The sequence below is a fragment of the Mobula birostris genome, chromosome 19 (assembly GCF_030028105.1).
Source record: "Mobula birostris isolate sMobBir1 chromosome 19, sMobBir1.hap1, whole genome shotgun sequence".
NCBI classification, from domain to species: Eukaryota; Metazoa; Chordata; class Chondrichthyes; order Myliobatiformes; family Myliobatidae; genus Mobula; species Mobula birostris.
This window is the reverse complement of record NC_092388.1, coordinates 60,768,761-60,785,393: the sequence shown is the minus strand read 5'-3', so window position 1 is coordinate 60,785,393 and position 16,633 is coordinate 60,768,761. Positions and strand designations below refer to the sequence as shown.

General features: G+C 40.5%; 1 protein-coding gene across 5 annotated transcripts in view; it reads right to left on the bottom strand.

Moving 5' to 3' along the window:
* The window catches only part of LOC140212638 (dnaJ homolog subfamily C member 13), a 166,457-nt gene that overhangs the window by 130,802 nt on the left and 19,022 nt on the right, over positions 1 to 16,633 (bottom strand). For all 5 annotated transcript variants that reach the window (XM_072283701.1, XM_072283697.1, XM_072283699.1 and 2 more), the window contains exons 3-6: positions 12,789 to 12,864; positions 11,695 to 11,844; positions 5,617 to 5,658; positions 4,233 to 4,433 (exon numbers count right to left, since the gene is read on the bottom strand). In XM_072283701.1, coding sequence (XP_072139802.1) covers positions 4,233 to 4,433; positions 5,617 to 5,658; positions 11,695 to 11,844; positions 12,789 to 12,864 — 469 coding nt within the window. The remainder of the gene's footprint in view (positions 1 to 4,232; positions 4,434 to 5,616; positions 5,659 to 11,694; positions 11,845 to 12,788; positions 12,865 to 16,633) is intronic.

Here is a 16,633-nt window from a genome sequence, read left to right as displayed (position 1 = left end):
TCACAGACATACTTCCTGTTTCCATTCCTCACAGGTAACTTACCTCACCCCAACCCGATATCACAGAAGCCCAAATGAGCCAAAGCCCTACCACTCTGCCTCAGAGCACTCCATCGATGACCGCTCCCACTAGCCGGTGTCTCCCTTTCATGCCTGAACTTTCCTTGTTAGCTCTCTCACGATTGGTGCTCCGGTTATAGCCACTGATAGGCCATGTACAATGGACAAACGCTCACGAAGCTCCCTTTTTAAATAACCGCCACTGACCTGCGAGAAGTCCCTCTTGGTAAAGCTCTGTTGTAGATTTCAGTTAATGGGTGGTCAGGTAAAGTGAGGGTAGAAGCAAAAAGTACTAAGGAGAAAAGTAAAAGTGGCAGGCCCACAAATCCAGGGCAAGCATTAAAAAGGGCCACTTTTCAACATGATTGTATAAGGGCTAAGAGAGTTGTAAAAGAGCGCCTGAAGGCTTTGTGTGTCAATGCAAGGAGCATTCGTAATAAGGTGGATGAATTGGAAGTGCAGATTGTTATTAATGATTATGATATAGTTGGGATCACAGGGACATGGCTCCAGGGTGACCAAGGATGGGAGCTCAACGTTCAGGGATATTCAATATTCAGGAGGGATAGACATGAAGGAAGGGGAGGTGGGGTGGCGTTGCTGGTTAAAGAAGAGATTAACGCAATAGAAGGGAAGGACATAAGCCGGGAAGATGTGGAATCGATATGGGCAGAGCTGCGTAACACTAAGGGGCAGAAGATGCTGGTGGGACCTAACAGTAGTAGTGAGGTCGGAGATGGTATTAAACAGGAAATTAGAAATGTGTGCAATAAAGGAACAGCAGTTATAATGGGTGACTTCAATCTACATGTAGATTGGGTGAACCAAATTGGTAAAGGTGCTGAGGAAGAGGATTTCTTGGAATGTATGCGGGATGGTTTTTTGAACCAACATGTCGAGGAACCGACTAGAGAGCAGGCTATTCTGGACTGGGTTTTGAGCAATGAGGAAGGGTTAATTAGCAATCTTGTCGTGAGAGGCCCCTTGGGTAAGAGTGACCATAATATGGTGGAATTCTTCATTAAGATGGAGAGTGACATAGTTAATTCAGAAACAAAGGTTCTGAACTTAAAGAGGGGTAACTTTGAAGGTATGAGACGTGAATTAGCTAAGATAGACTGGCAAATGACACTTAAAGGATTGACGGTGGATATGCAATGGCAAGCATTTAAAGGTTGCATGGATGAACTACAACAATTGTTCATCCCAGTTTGGCAAAAGAATAAATCAAGGAAGATAGTGCACCCGTGGCTGACAAGAGAAATTAGGGATAGTATCAATTCCAAAGAAGCAGCATACAAATTAGCCAGAGAAAGTGGCTCACCTGAGGACTGGGAGAAATTCAGAGTTCAGCAGAGGAGGACAAAAGGCTTAATTAGGAAGGGGAAAAAAGATTATGAGAGAAAACTGGCAGGGAACATAAAAACTGACTGTAAAAGCTTTTATAGATATGTAAAAAGGAAAAGACTGGTAAAGACAAATGTAGGTCCCCTACAGACAGAAACAGGTGAATTGATTATGGGGAGCAAGGACATGGCAGACAAATTGAATAATTACTTTGGTTCTGTCTTCACTAAGGAGGACATAAATAATCTTCCAGAAATAGTAGGGGACAGAGGGTCCAGTGAGATGGAGGAACTGAGCGAAATACATGTTAGTAGGGAAGTGGTGTTAGGTAAATTGAAGGAATTGAAGGCAGATAAATCCCCAGGGCCAGATGGTCTGCATCCTAGAGTGCTTAAGGAAGTAGCCCAAGAAATAGTGGATACATTAGTGATAATTTTTCAAAACTCGTTAGATTCTGGATTAGTTCCTGAGGATTGGAGGGTGGCTAATGTAACCCCACTTTTTAAAAAAGGAGGGAGAGAGAAACCAAGGAATTATAGACCGGTTAGCCTAACGTCGGTGGTGGGGAAACTGCTGGAGTCAGTTATCAAAGATGTGATAAAAGCACATTTGGAAAGTGGTGAAATCATCGGACAAAGTCAGCATGGATTTGTGAAAGGAAAATCATGTCTGACGAATCTCATAGAATTTTTTGAGGATGTAACAAGTAGAGTGGATAGGAGAGAACCAGTGGATGTGGTATATTTGGATTTTCAAAAGGCTTTTGACAAGGTCCCACACAGGAGATTAGTGTGCAAACTTAAAGCACAAGGTATTGGGGGTAAGGTATTGATGTGGATGGAGAATTGGTTAGCAGACAGGAAGCAAAGAGTGAGAATAAACGGGACCTTTTCAGAATGGCAGGCGGTGACTAGCAGGGTACCGCAAGGCTCAGTGCTGGGACCCCAGTTGTTTACAATATATATTAATGACTTGGATGAGGGAATTAAATGCAGCATCTCCAAGTTTGCGGATGACACGAAGCTGGGTGGCAGTGTTAGCTGTGAGGAGGATGCTAAGAGGATGCAGAGTGACTTGGATAGGTTGGGTGAGTGGGTAAATTCATGGCAGATGCAATTTAGTGTGGATAAATGTGAAGTTATCCACTTTGGTGGCAAAAATAGGAAAACAGATTATTATCTGAATGGTGGCCGATTAGGAAAAGGGGAGGTGCAACGAGACCTGGGTGTCATTATACACCAGTTATTGAAAGTGGGCATGCAGGTACAGCAGGCGGTGAAAAAGGCGAATGGTATGTTGGCATTTACAGCGAGAGGATTCGAGTACAGGAGCAGGGAGGTACTACTGCAGTTGTACAAGGCCTTGGTGAGACCACACCTGGAGTATTGTGTGCAGTTTTGGTCCCCTAATCTGAGGAAAGACATCCTTGCCATAGAGGGAGTACAAAGAAGGTTCACCAGATTGATTCTTGGGATGGCAGGACTTTCATATGAAGAAAGAATGGATGAACTGGGCTTGTACTCGTTGGAATTTAGAAGATTGAGGGGGGATCTGATTGAAACGTATAAAATCCTAAAGGGATTGGACAGGCTAGATGCAGGAAGATTGTTCCCGATGTTGGGGAAGTCCAGAACGAGGGGTCACAGTTTGAGGATAGAGGGGAAGCCTTTTAGGACCGAGATTAGGAAAAACTTCTTCACACAGAGAGTGGTGAATCTGTGGAATTCTCTGCCACAGGAAACAGTTGAGGCCAGTTCATTGGCTATATTTAAGAGGGAGTTAGATATGGCCCTTGTGGCTACGGGGATCAGGGGGTATGGAGGGAAGGCTGGGGCGGGGTTCTGAGTTGGATGATCAGCCATGATCATAATAAATGGCGGTGCAGGCTCGAAGGGCCGAATGGCCTACTCCTGCACCTATTTTCTATGTTTCTATGTAATCAGGGCAGGTGCTTATTTTGGACCACTCTTAGAGAAAAGCTAATGAAAAAAATGACTGGGATTCCTCCACTTATTTGGGACACTGTGCCACTTGATTGAGGCAGGAGGCTGCTGACAAAGTTTTGAACTAACATCGATCGCAAGCATTATGTGGCCACCACCCTGCTTAGAGTGTACAGTTTTTTAAATAGTATCAGTTGCACGTGTTTCTATTCAAAATGTAGTAATTTTTGTCACTGGTGACAAGGTTCCAGCCTTCTCCTTCCCACCCTCCCCCCACCTTCTTTATAGGGCCTCTGCCCCTTCCCTCTTCAGTCCTGATGAAGGGTTCCGGCCCGAAACGTTGACTGATCGTTTCCATGGATGCTGCCCGACCAGCTGACTTCCTCCAGCGTGTTGTGAGTGTTGCAAATGATTTCACTACTTCAACAAGTTAGAAACCATGAAGAATTAAGGTTTTGACAATCATTTTGAACATCACAATGAAGGTGAAGATTTGGAGGATGTAATCATTGAACACATTGTATGAAGGCAGCCCATTACCTGCACTGGGTACCTGTGCTGAAATGTTCACAATTAATCAAAAACACGACAGTTTATACCGTGGGTGAATTCTTCCATCGATAACTATTAGGAACTACAGTTTTATAGTGCTGTAGTAATATTGATAGTATTCTAATTTGTTCTGTATTCCATTTAAATACATGATTTGTTATCGAGTTAAATGGTAGCATGTTTTTTAAAAATACATTTTAACTATTTCTATAAAACTTCAGCTAATCAGAACAGCTGCTTAATTGGGCAAAAATGTACTGGTCCTGATGTGTTTCAATTAACCAGAATCTACTGTACTTAATTTAGCATGAAAAAAAAAACAAAGCTTACCAATCGACTAAACCCTCCATGAATTATACAAAAGCCTCCCTGGTAATCTGACAGTTCTGCAAACCCTTCAATGTTTTTGTAGTCATAGGAACAGAGAACTTTATTAGTTGAAGGATCAATCTGATCTATTCCTCCAGGAGTAACTTCAAGGACAACGGACTTTCGTGTATCTGTCCAATGATGCTTGTAACAGTTATAGCGCTAAGGAGAGAAAACAAAGCAGTAATTTTGCATCTCTGACAACACCCTTCTTGTGGGTATTTACATTACAGTTTTCCCAACATACCCAATACCATTTCCCGGGACCCTGCCAAAATTGGATTCAAAATGTTGAATAAATTCATGTTTGCATTTCAAAATTTTATAAAACCTGGCTATATAACAGAAAGAATTGAATCTATTAAAATCAAAGAAAATATCAGCTTCATTTTTAATGACAAATATTTGCACTATTTGTGCTGAAACAATCCAAAAGCCACATGCATTTTCTTCTCTCAAATTGTGCTTCTAGAATATTTTTGCATTTTCAGGGGGAGTAAGTTTCTATATTCACCTGTTGCATATAGGTGTATAAAGCAGTACACATCTCCATGTTACCATTAAACTCAGGAGCCACACATTCCCATTGGACCAACCCCAATAAAAAAAAAATCATTTCACATATACCAATGTTATAGAAATCAAAACAGGATAAAAACAGTGATATGATATTCTTGCCCTAAATAAATCAAAGCACCTCATTGTATATGTACAGCCAAAGTAATTTCATTAAATTCATAATTTGATGCACTGTAAGTATCTACAGGACATATATTACTTGTAACCTCAAGAATATCAATACTGCACCATTGGACACCATTTTACATCTTTACCCATAAAGATATGCAAGCATATTGAAATAGAGTCAATTGAATTGTTCTCTGAGGGCGCATTATCCGGACTTCAAACATCACCCTGCCCCAGACCTTTCCAGATTAAAATCAATGGGTTTATCCAATCAACCATCAAAATGACAAGCATTTGACTAGAACAATTATGAATTCTGGAAGGAGGCGTCAAATTTAATAGTGAAGTCTTAGATGTAAATTGATACATTTAATATTTACTGTTTAAACTTCACTTGCTAAAATGCACTGTGCAAAAAAAAATTGCTAATGTGAATTACAAAGCTTACAAAGTTCAACTCAAGAAACAATAGTTTGCCAGAGAAAAATTAATGACATCAGATGCAGCTTTATAAAAGTGCTCTAGAAGACCGAAAAGCATTTAACATTTTCATTGATGCAGGAAGCTTGTTAATGGTAAAATGGTCAACTGTAATTATTCAAATCCATTAAAAATTCATCATAGCCAAGGGTTCTTAAGAGCATAACTGGCAGTTTACCTTTCCAGTGATTTTTCCCTCTGAAAATTCGGTTCTGAACCGCTGTACAAATGAAAACAAAGATCCATAAATTGTTTAAGTAATCCACAAGTCAATTTTCCATCGTAGCTACACAAAATATCTGATCAAGGTAATACAATCAATAGTTAACCAGCTCAGCAAAAAAAAAAACAAAAATTGCTAACTCCCACTGATGCAAATAGAATACAAATTGTCAATGTCCTCTTAATAATTCAATATTTCCCTGCATCAAACCTTGTTATGATTATATACAGTGTGGGACAAATACCTTAAATAGTACTAGACATTGATACATTTTTGAAAACGTCTTAAAATACAAATCCACAACTTGATCCATTTGCTGCCAATTCATTAGTGGAAAAATGTCATTCTATTACCAATAGTCCAAACAATTTGATAAAATTTGCTAAGGTGGTTATCAAATAAAGTGCAACTGACCCAAGAGTTATTAGCATAAATAACTAAAATTTCAGAGATAGACGAAAATAGGAGAGATATTTATGGGCTCTGCTGAAGGTATTAGCTGCTAATGGTAAGTAATTAAACTTCAGGATCAAGAAGCCAAAACTGAAGGGGGAGAGAAATGGGTGGATTTCAGTCTGATATGATAGATAAAAAGTTGAGACCATGATAGGAATTCAGAAAAGTGATTTTAAAAGTATTGACTAACCAAAACTAGCTCTTTCAGTGCCATGATAGTGTAGCGGTTAGCAGGACACTATTACAGCTTGGGGCAGGGTTCAGAGTTCAATTTTGAACTCATCTATAAGGAGTCTGTACATCCTCCCTGTAGAATGTGTGAATTTTTTCCGGGTACTCTGGATGTGTGGATTTTCTCCAAAGGTCCAAAGAAATGCTGGTTAGGTTAATTGGTCTTTGTAAACTGACCTGTGATTAGGCTAGGGTTAATTCGGGGGTTGCGGGACAGCACAGCTCAAAGGGCCGGAAGGACCCATACCGTGCTGTATCTCAGTAAATAATGATTAACTAATCACCATGCAAGATTGTCAGCAGGATACTTACCCAATGAAAGACAGCCTCAAGTTTACTGAGTACAATGTGAGAAAAGCCAGCCAAGATAATTTGGAATAGTCAAATCTAAAGATAAAGACACATGTAGGGATTTCAGCAGGTGAATGAAGGCAGGGATAAAACTGGACAATAATCCAAGTGAGTTGGGCAGTAGGTTGATGTCTTAAAGAGCTCATCTCAGGATGAAAAATAGAAAAATATAAAGTATCAAGATTCCTAAATGTTCAGTAGGAGAAAATATGTTCCATCTATTATTGGAAATCAGGAAAGAGCCTGCCAATTTCAAAATAGTGAAAGGTTTAAAGAAAGAGTTTGTGAGATACAAATTGGTTTTATGATTGTCTATGCAGAATCAAATGTTGACAAGTGGCAGTATGTAAATGAGATGGATGAGACCAAGGATGAATCTTCTGGGACAGCAGAAATAATAGTTAGGAGCAGAAAACAATCTATGGTAATTCCCTGTTTACAACAGGACAGAACTTGTCCATGGACGGATTTGGTATGGAAAACAAGGGTGCCAGAGAACATGAAGAGAAATGGTTTACTTTTTGTAAGTCTTGCAGAATATTATTTATTTTAATGAGATCTGCTTTGGAGGAATACAGAAGGGAGTTTAAGGAACCATTGACACAAAACAAAAGTTAAAGGACTTCAGAAAAAGTATGTTGGTAGTTTGGGTTGATGGGAAGGAAAAAAAGTAAGATTACCTTCAAGAAAAATAACAACAGATTCGGGAGATCAGAGCAGTACACAACTATTAATGTCAGTTGACAGTCTTTAAAGAGGAAATATTCGATGTATATAAATATAGAATTATCTATACATTTTGTAATTCTAGTATTTGTTAATTATTACAAGATCAGCTCTGCAGACACTTTCAACTATTGCTGATGATTCAATCAGACAATATCTAAGTCCTGTAAAAATTGGAGTACTTAGCAATCGGATTCCTTCAAAATGAAGCACACTCACACACTAAGTGGTTCTGGAGTCTGCTACCATTCAGCATCATAAACAGACATACTTCTATGAAACATGTTGATCTTTGAGTGTAAGCAACTTAAATGATCAACAAAACTGTACCAAGATGTGGTTCAGCGAAAGAAAAAGGTTCAAATACTTTGTACTTGAGGTTCAAAGCCTCTGTACCTCCCTCTGCAAATGGATCCTCAACTTCATGTAGAAGCTACAGTCAGTATGGATCAGAGATAACATCTCTTCCTCACTGAGGATCAACACAGATGCACCTTAAGGATGTGTGCTCTACTCTCTACAGTCATGACTGTATGACACTGCTAAAATGCCATCTATAAATTTCCAAATGATACTTGTGCATAAAATCTTAGAAGGCAATCAGTTGGTATACAGGAGTGAAATAGATTGGCTGGTTGAATGATGTTGCAACAACAACCACACACTCAATATCAACAAGACCAAGGAATTGATTGGAAACTTCAGAAGGGGAAGTCGGGAAACATGCAGCAAGCCTCATTAAGGGACAAGGTGGTAGAAAAGGTGAGCAGCTGCAAGTTCCTGGTCATCAGCATCTCAGGGGATACATCCTGAGCCCAACACATTGATGTAATCATGAAGGCAGCAGTCACTCTCCTTCATTACAAGCTATAATATTAACCAGCTCCATCTTGGGAACTAGCCTCCAAAGTATCCAAGACAACTTTAGGGAGTGGTGTCTCAGAAAGGCGATGTCCATTATTAAGGACCCCCATCACCCAGGACATGCTCTCTCCTCATTGTTACTGTCAAGAAAGAGCTACAGAAGCCTGAAGGCACACACTCAGCGATTCAGAAACAGCTTCTTCCCCTCTGCCATCCGATTCCTAAGTGGACATGAACCCATGAACATTACCTCTCTACTTTTATATTCTGTTTCGCACTTTTAACCTAACTTTAATATACATATATACTTACTGTAAATGATTTGTGTTTATTTTTGTCATGTATTATACTACTGTTGCTAAGTTAACAAATTTCATAACACATGCAGGTGATAACAAAGTGACAATAGTATGAATGGCTGTGATGCTTCACTACCAGATGAACCCAACGCCTTCTATGCTTGCTTTGAAAGGAAGAACACAACTACAGCTGTGAAGATCCCTGCTGCACCTGATGACCCTGTGATCTCCATCTCAGAGGCTGATGCTAGACTGTCCTTAAAGAGAGTGATCCCTCATAAGGCAGAAGGTCCCGATGGAGTATCTGGTAAGACTCTGAAAACTTCTGCCAACCAACTAACGGGAGTATTCAAGGACATTTTCAACCTCTCACTGTTACAGGTGGAAGTTCCCACTTGCTTCAAAAAGGCAACAATTATACTAGTGCCAAAGAAGAATAATGTGGGTTGCTTTAATGACTATCGCCCAGTAGCACTCACATCGGCAGTGATGAAATGCTTTGAGAGGTTGGTTATGACTGGACTGAACTCCTGCCTCAGCAAGGACCTGGACCCACTACAATTGGCCTATCGTCACAATAGGTCAAAGGCAGACACAATCTCAATGGCTCTCCACACGGCTTTAGACCACCTAGACAACACAAACACCTATGTCAGGATGCTGTTCATCGACTATAGCTCAGCATTTAATACCATCATTCCCACAATCCTGACTGAGAAGTTGCAGAACCTGGGCCTTTGTACCTCCCTCTGCAATTGGATCCTCAGCTTCCTAACCAGAAGACCAGTTTGTGCAGATTGGTGATAACATACCCTCCTCGCTGACGATCAACACTGGCGCATCTCAGGGGTGTGTGCTTAGCCCACTGTTCTACTCTCTATATACCCATGACTGCGTGGCTTGGCATGGATCAAATACCATCTACAAATTTACTGACGATACAACCATTGTTGGTAGAATCTCAGGTGGTGTCGAGAGGGCGTACAGGAGTGAAATAAGCCATTTAGTGAAATGGTGCCGCAGCAACAACCTGGCACTCAACATCAGTAAGATGAAAGAGCTGATTGTGGACTTCAGGAAGGGTAAGACGAAGGAACACATACTAATCCTCAGAGGGATCAGAAGTGGAGGGAGTGAGCAGCTTCAAGTTCCTGGGCGTCAAGATCTCTGAGGATCTAACCTGGTCCCAACATATCGATGTAGTAATAATGAAGGCAAGACAGCAGCTATACTTCATTAGGAGTTTGAAGAGATTTGGCATGTCAACAAATACGCTCAAAAACTTCTATAGTTGCACCGTGGAGAGCATTCTGACAGGCTGCATCACTGTCTGGTATGGAGGGGCTACTGCACAGGATCAAAGAAGCTGCAGAAGGTTGTAAATCTAGTTAGCTCCATCTTGGGTACTAGCCTATCTTCAGGGAGCAATGTCTCAGAAAGGCAGCATCCATTATTAAGGACCTCCAGCACCCAGGGCATGCCCTTTTCTCACTGTTACCATCACGGAGGAGATACAGAAGCCTGAAGGCACACACTCAGCAATTCAGGTACAGTTTCTTCCCCTCTGCCATCCGATTCCTAAATGGGCATTGAAGCTTTGAACACTACCTCACTTTTTTTTTAAATATACAGTATTTCTGTGTTTGCACATTTTTTAAGATCTATTCAATATACGTAATTGATTTACTTGTTTATGTTTTATTTTATTTTTTTTCTCTGCTAGATTATGTATTACATTGAACTGCTGCTGCTAAATTAACAAATTTCACGTCACATGCCAGTGATAATAAACCTAAACCTAATTCTGATTCTAATAAACCCAATTCTGATGTTTGAGAAAATATGGTATGTCACCAAAAACTTGCAAATTTCTATAGATGTACAACAGTGGGGAGCATTTTGACTGGTTGCATCATAGCCTGGTAAAGAGGCACCAATGCACAGAATTGCAAGAGGCTACAGAGGATTGTCGATTCAGCTTGCTACGTCACAGGCACAACCCTCCTCATCATCAAGAACATCTTCAAGAAACAACATCTTCAGGCAGCACCTTTGAATCCCATGCCCAGAGCTGTAATAGCATCACACTAACACTACGCTGTGGCGCTCTGCTGCAGACTATCAAAAAAATTCTAGCCAAACCATGTAACAGTCCTTCCCTTCTGTAAATGCCAGATTACCATCCAAGAAACACTCCAGAAGATTTTCATTTTAACCAGCTATTCTCAAAGCCTATTAGCACTATTCCATATTGAAGGCTCAGAAATTAGGTGGATAACATTAGAAGCCATTTAAACTAGGCATTTCATGTTGTCACAATAGAACTTCATTCTATCAACCTCAATTCAAACATGTGCCAGCTCAAAGATCCTAACTGATCATAAAGGAAGTTGCCCACAAAGACATCAATTTCCACCCAAAGCCTGCTGTAAAGTATCTAGTATTCAACACTCACTGTCTGAATGGCTGGACATGCAATTATATTGCATAATACTCAAAAGACAGCAAATAAAGTTCCACATCTTTTAACAAACTGAAAATATTTTTAGAAAAGCCAAAATATCAAAAAGAAAAAATAAGTCAAATTACTTAGAGATACAAATCTCACAAAATGAATGTAGGGTCAGAGATAACCATGTACTTGTAGCAGTTGGCATTAGAAACTCACTTTTCAGAATATTTACGATGAGAACAGTTTGTAAGTATCTAAGTGTGAATACTTCATAAACTTCACCTGGGTATTATGGAGAATGTTACAAGATTGACAGCTGTATCATTGATTACAACAATCCCAAAATTGCTGTTTTCTGACTTGGTCATCATTATACAGATAATTCCAATCTTACTACAACCACAAATCCATATTATTAGTCATTAGATGTGTCCTGACCTACAAGAGTTGTGCAGTACATGCCTCACAAAGCAGCTTCTGCAAAGAGAGTGATCTGTGTATTTATGGTGTATGAGTGTATCTGAGCAAATGTGACAATGGCAACCCATGGACTCCTACCTTTACTTAAATGCAAAGCAAAAAGTACCAATAGTTAGATAATGTTTCTGTAGCAACATACAAAAAGCCAGTGCTTCTGAAACATGAAATACTTACCAACGCTTCTGTCAGCAACTCTGTTCTGTGTTCAGTGGAAAATTTGAGGGTTTCAGACTTCTTCCCACCTCCTTTGCGAAAGGTTAGATTGAATTCAGTCCCTTGACCTTTACCAACAGGACCAATACTGCAGATATCTCCATAAGCCCACTGCAAGGCAAGTTTTCTATAGTTAATGAGTTGTCTTAAGCAGAGTTAAAAATGAAACATTGACCTTCAATTTGGCATACTGCAGATACTCAAAATCCTGAGAACAATTATATTGAAGGAATCTAAGAACTTTAACCTCAAAAATGTTGAGGGATTTGGACAAAAACTCAGCCACCACGTAGCTGCTTTAGAATTAAACACTTCACAGAAAGTAATATTTGAAACCAGCTTTCACCTTTTTAGAGTATACAAGTTTCTTTACTTTGGTCTAGTGTGATATGGTAATTTTCAATTTAAGTATCAATAGAAATTAAAAAACAAATTTAAAAAATTGTTTTGTTTGCCATAGCTTTGAAAAGACACGCATGTCAAAATACAAGTTGACTCATGCAAAAACACAGATTCTCAAACCAGAATAGAAAAATGTTCATAAGGGAATTAGAACAAACTGGAATTCGGTGAGGCCTGCTCAAACTGTGTCAAGCTCAAGTGCTGTAATACCTTTAAATACTCAGTTAAACTCTCAAAATTTATAGACAAAAGATGTAATCAAATGGTCTTGAAATACAAGTCACTTACAAGTTAGGTTAACCATCGAGAAACAACTTCTTTATCTATAGCTGCTCAATGAAAATGTACATAAATTACACAGCTGAAACCTGAGCCAAGTCACAGGCTACTGACCGACACATGAAAAAGCCAAAAGATTCAAGAAATAACAGAAGATTACAGTTAGTTTAGGCAAAACTGGAAACTTCATAAATGCCATGGCAAAGCCTTTAAATACAACAAATTGATAGTTGGAATGATCCAACTAAAAAAAAAAAGGCCAAAGCAAAGATGATGACATACCCACTCCTAAATAGATTTGAGCCATCTCCAATCATTAATATACTTCACAGCATTAAAGATAAAGTATCAGGAACATAACTATTATTCATTACCTGATTAGTAACTTCAATTGTGCTGGGATTATAAGTGGTTACGGCATGTGTACCGATGGAAAAGACTCTCTTATACCTAAAAAAGGAAAACATAAGCATGGGTAAACACATCTATTTCTGTATAGAGCAACACGCACAAAATGTTGGAGGAACTTAGTGGCTCAGGCAGCACCAAAGGAAATGAATAAAAGGTCAAAATCTCAGGCAGAGATCCTTCTTTCGGACTGGAAAGGAAGAAGGAAGATGCCAGAATAAAAAGGTGAGGGGTAGGGGAACTAACTAGAAGATGAAAGATAAAGACACATGGGTACGAAAGGTAAATAGTTGAAGGAATCTGAAAGGAGAGTGGACCATGGGAGAAAGGAGGGGGCATGGGTGAGGAGGTGACAGGCAGTTGAGGAGACAAGCTAAGAGGCCAGAGTGGAGAATAGAAGAGGGGAGGAGGAGGAAAATTTTTACCAGAAGGAGGAATCGATGTTAATGCCATCAGGTTGGAGGCTACCCAGATGAAATGTAAGGTATTGCTCTTCCACCCTGAGAGTGGCTTCATCGTGACAAAAGAGGCGGTCGGCATGTCAGAATGGGAATGTAGATAGGAGTTTAAATGGTTAACTACTGCGAAACTCCACTCTTGGCAGATGGAGCAGAGGAGTTCGATAAAGTGATCCCAAATATATGTAGGGTTTCACAAATGTAGAGGAGGCCGCATTGGGAGCACTGGATAGTTTGTTATTGAAAAAGTTTTGGTTAATTTGAACATTAGTTAATTCAGCAGTTCAGCTTAAGATTACTGAATAGTGCAATTTCCTAACCTTTTCACATCAACAGGTTTTAGGTGCTTAGTGCAGCTACTGTTTTGTCTTCATATTTATTCATGTCAGTACATGATTGGATAGTTTATTCTACCCCTAGGAATATTTCTGAATTCTTACCAATTACCTTTCAATATTAGATATTAACCAATAACGTTCTATAACCAGCATTCTCAAAACACCAAATTCCCACTTACTCCACAGACTTGTTACTTTCATTGGGCAACTCCAAAATAGTTTTTTTTTCTCTTCAAACTGCTCCTAGTCTTGGTTCTTTCCCAAATAATTGCTACGAGTTTGTATCTGCTCAAGTAAATTTTCCATTATGATCATTCTTCTTCCCTGCTAGGAGTAGCTTCTTGTTACTAGTCTGAGTAGTGCTCCCTCAACAGGCTTTTTAGGTTTCCGTTACGAATGGGCTCCTAAACAAAGTTTATTCTCTTTTCCTCTTCCAACCATTACATTTGAAAACAGCTAAAATTTCCCAAAACTTACTGATTAATGGATTCAATTATCTGTTTTCCCCAACAATGGTAGCCGCAAATATCTTATGAGCACAATTTATTCATAGTCTCATCTCCTCCATCATGCTTTCTGTTTGGTGCTTATACTTTTCCTTCTGCCATATTACCATAGGCCGGCTGGTGGCACAATGGCATCAGCGCCAGACTCTGGAGCAAGGCTCCCAAGTTCGAATCCAAGTTGGGCCACCCCCCGAGCACAACTTCCATCCGTGCTGGGTTGAGCGTCGAGCTAGCCACTCAGCCTCGCTAAAAAGGGTCGAGTCAGGAACGTTCATATCGTGACCCAGTTAATCCGAAAGGAGACCAGTCCTGACACCACGCGCCAGACAAAAATGGTTGTCTGTCTGGTGCGACACGCTAAAAAAAAAACCACAGTCCCCCCAACCTCCCCAGCCACCCGTCTCCAAGGCTTCCAAACACATTATCGTATTCAATAACAAGCAAGAGAAAATCTGCAGATGCTGTACATCCAAGCAACGCACACAAAATGCTGGAGGAACTCAGCAATCCAGGCAGCAGCTAGGAAGAGAGTACAGTCAACTGGAGAAAGAAGCTAAGGAGTAGATTTAAAAGGTAGGGGGGAGGGAAAGAGAAACACCAGGTGTTAGATGAAATCTGCGGGGGGGGGGGAGAATGAAGTAATGAGCTGAGAAGTTGGTGAAAGAGACAAAGCCATGGAAGAAAGAAAAGGGGGGAGGACCACCAGAGGGAGATGATGGGCAGGCAAGGAGATGAGGTGAAAGACAGAAAAGGGGATGGGAAATGGAGAAGCGGTGGTGATGGGGAGGTGCGACATTACCGGAAGTTTGAGAAATCGATGACCATATCATCAGGTTGAAGGCTACCCAAATGGAATACAAGGTGTTGTTCCTCCAACCTATGTGTGGCATCCTCACAACAGTGGAGGAGGCTATGGATTGACATATCGGAATGGGAATGGGAAGTGGAATTAAAATGGATGGCCACAGGGAGATCCAGGTAGGTGCTTGGCAAAGCGGTCTCCCAATCTACGTCGAGTCTCACCAATATACAGGACGTCACACCAGGAGCACCAAACACAGTAAATGACCCCAACAGACTCACAGCTGAAGTGTTGCCTCACCTGGAAGGACTGTTTAGGGCCCTGAATGGTGGTGAAGGAGGACGTTTAGGGACAGGTGTTGCACTTGTTCCACTTGCAAGGATAAGTGCCAGCAGATCAGTGGGGAGAGATGAATGGACAAGGGAGTTGCTTAGGGATTGATCCCCATCCCTGAAGAAAGTTGGGGGGGGGGGGAGGGGAGAGAAGATTTGCTTGGTGGCAGGATTCACAGCTAATACTATAGCCTATAGCTGCAAGTTCTTGATTTGCAAAAGAAGGCAGATATAAAAAAGAGATTCTTTTGCATGGTTCTGTGAAAGCTCAATTTCAAGTTTAACCATACAAATGAATACAATCAAATAGCATTCCTCCAGGATCAAGGTACAAAACCCAGGATCAACAGCCACTCACAGCACATTTAATTACAATAACAAAGGCATACAGTTACAAAAATATAAAATAATAATATAGTCCAAGTGTCATGGCCTGTAGATTGATGGTGCATGGATTTGTCCTGGAGCCACGTTCCTGCAAAAAAAAAACCCAGAACTCACACAAGCACAGCCACAGACAAAGGCAATTCAGCTTGTCTTCCACCAAGCGAACTCTAGAGAAGCTGCACCAGCTCTGGCATCTCCTTCCCTGGTGGCTGCAACAAGCAATCGCAAGGTAAGAGGGCGTGGTCAATGCAACAACCAAGGCAACGCAGCTCCCCTGCCACTGATCTCGCCAATGAACCAGTGAATCAGACTGACAGTTTTCTACATTACCAATGCCCAAGAAGGCCTTACGACCACAATAAGATTGTCCAAGCCAATCATTTCTACCGTTTGTTGAACCACACACCACCTGACACCTTCTTCCCTGAGTGGCTAAAGCAGACTTCAATATGGTGTGCAACATGTCCAGTTCCACCGCTATCAAGCAACTCATTAGATAGATAGTGCTGTAGACCCGCAGTACCTGAGGTCCTTTTTAACCAGCAGTCTCGGGATCATACAAAAGACGAAGGATGGACCCAGAGAGGCTGTTGTGACCAAATGTGCAGCCGTTATACCAGAAGCAAAATCAGGAATGTGAAATTAAAAATTTTGCAAAGAGATAACACAGGCACAATGGACAGAATGGCCACTGAGCTCTTGAGCAGCAGGACTTCATAGATTTGTTTGCAGCATTAGTTTTCTTTTCCTTTAGCTGAAGCAATTGCATAATTACAGAGTCTTGCTTAAAATGCACTTTAAATCAATGTTGATTGAAGAGTGCATAAGTGCTGACTCATATAATGCTGATACTTTTAGAAACTTAATGAAATACTCAGACTTTATATTAGTCTGCATTCAAAATGCTTTCTTTCTCCCCCAACCAACTCCAATTTTTCCATAAGTTTGGTCACAAAACAGCTGAATGGACCAAAGGATGAATTCAGTA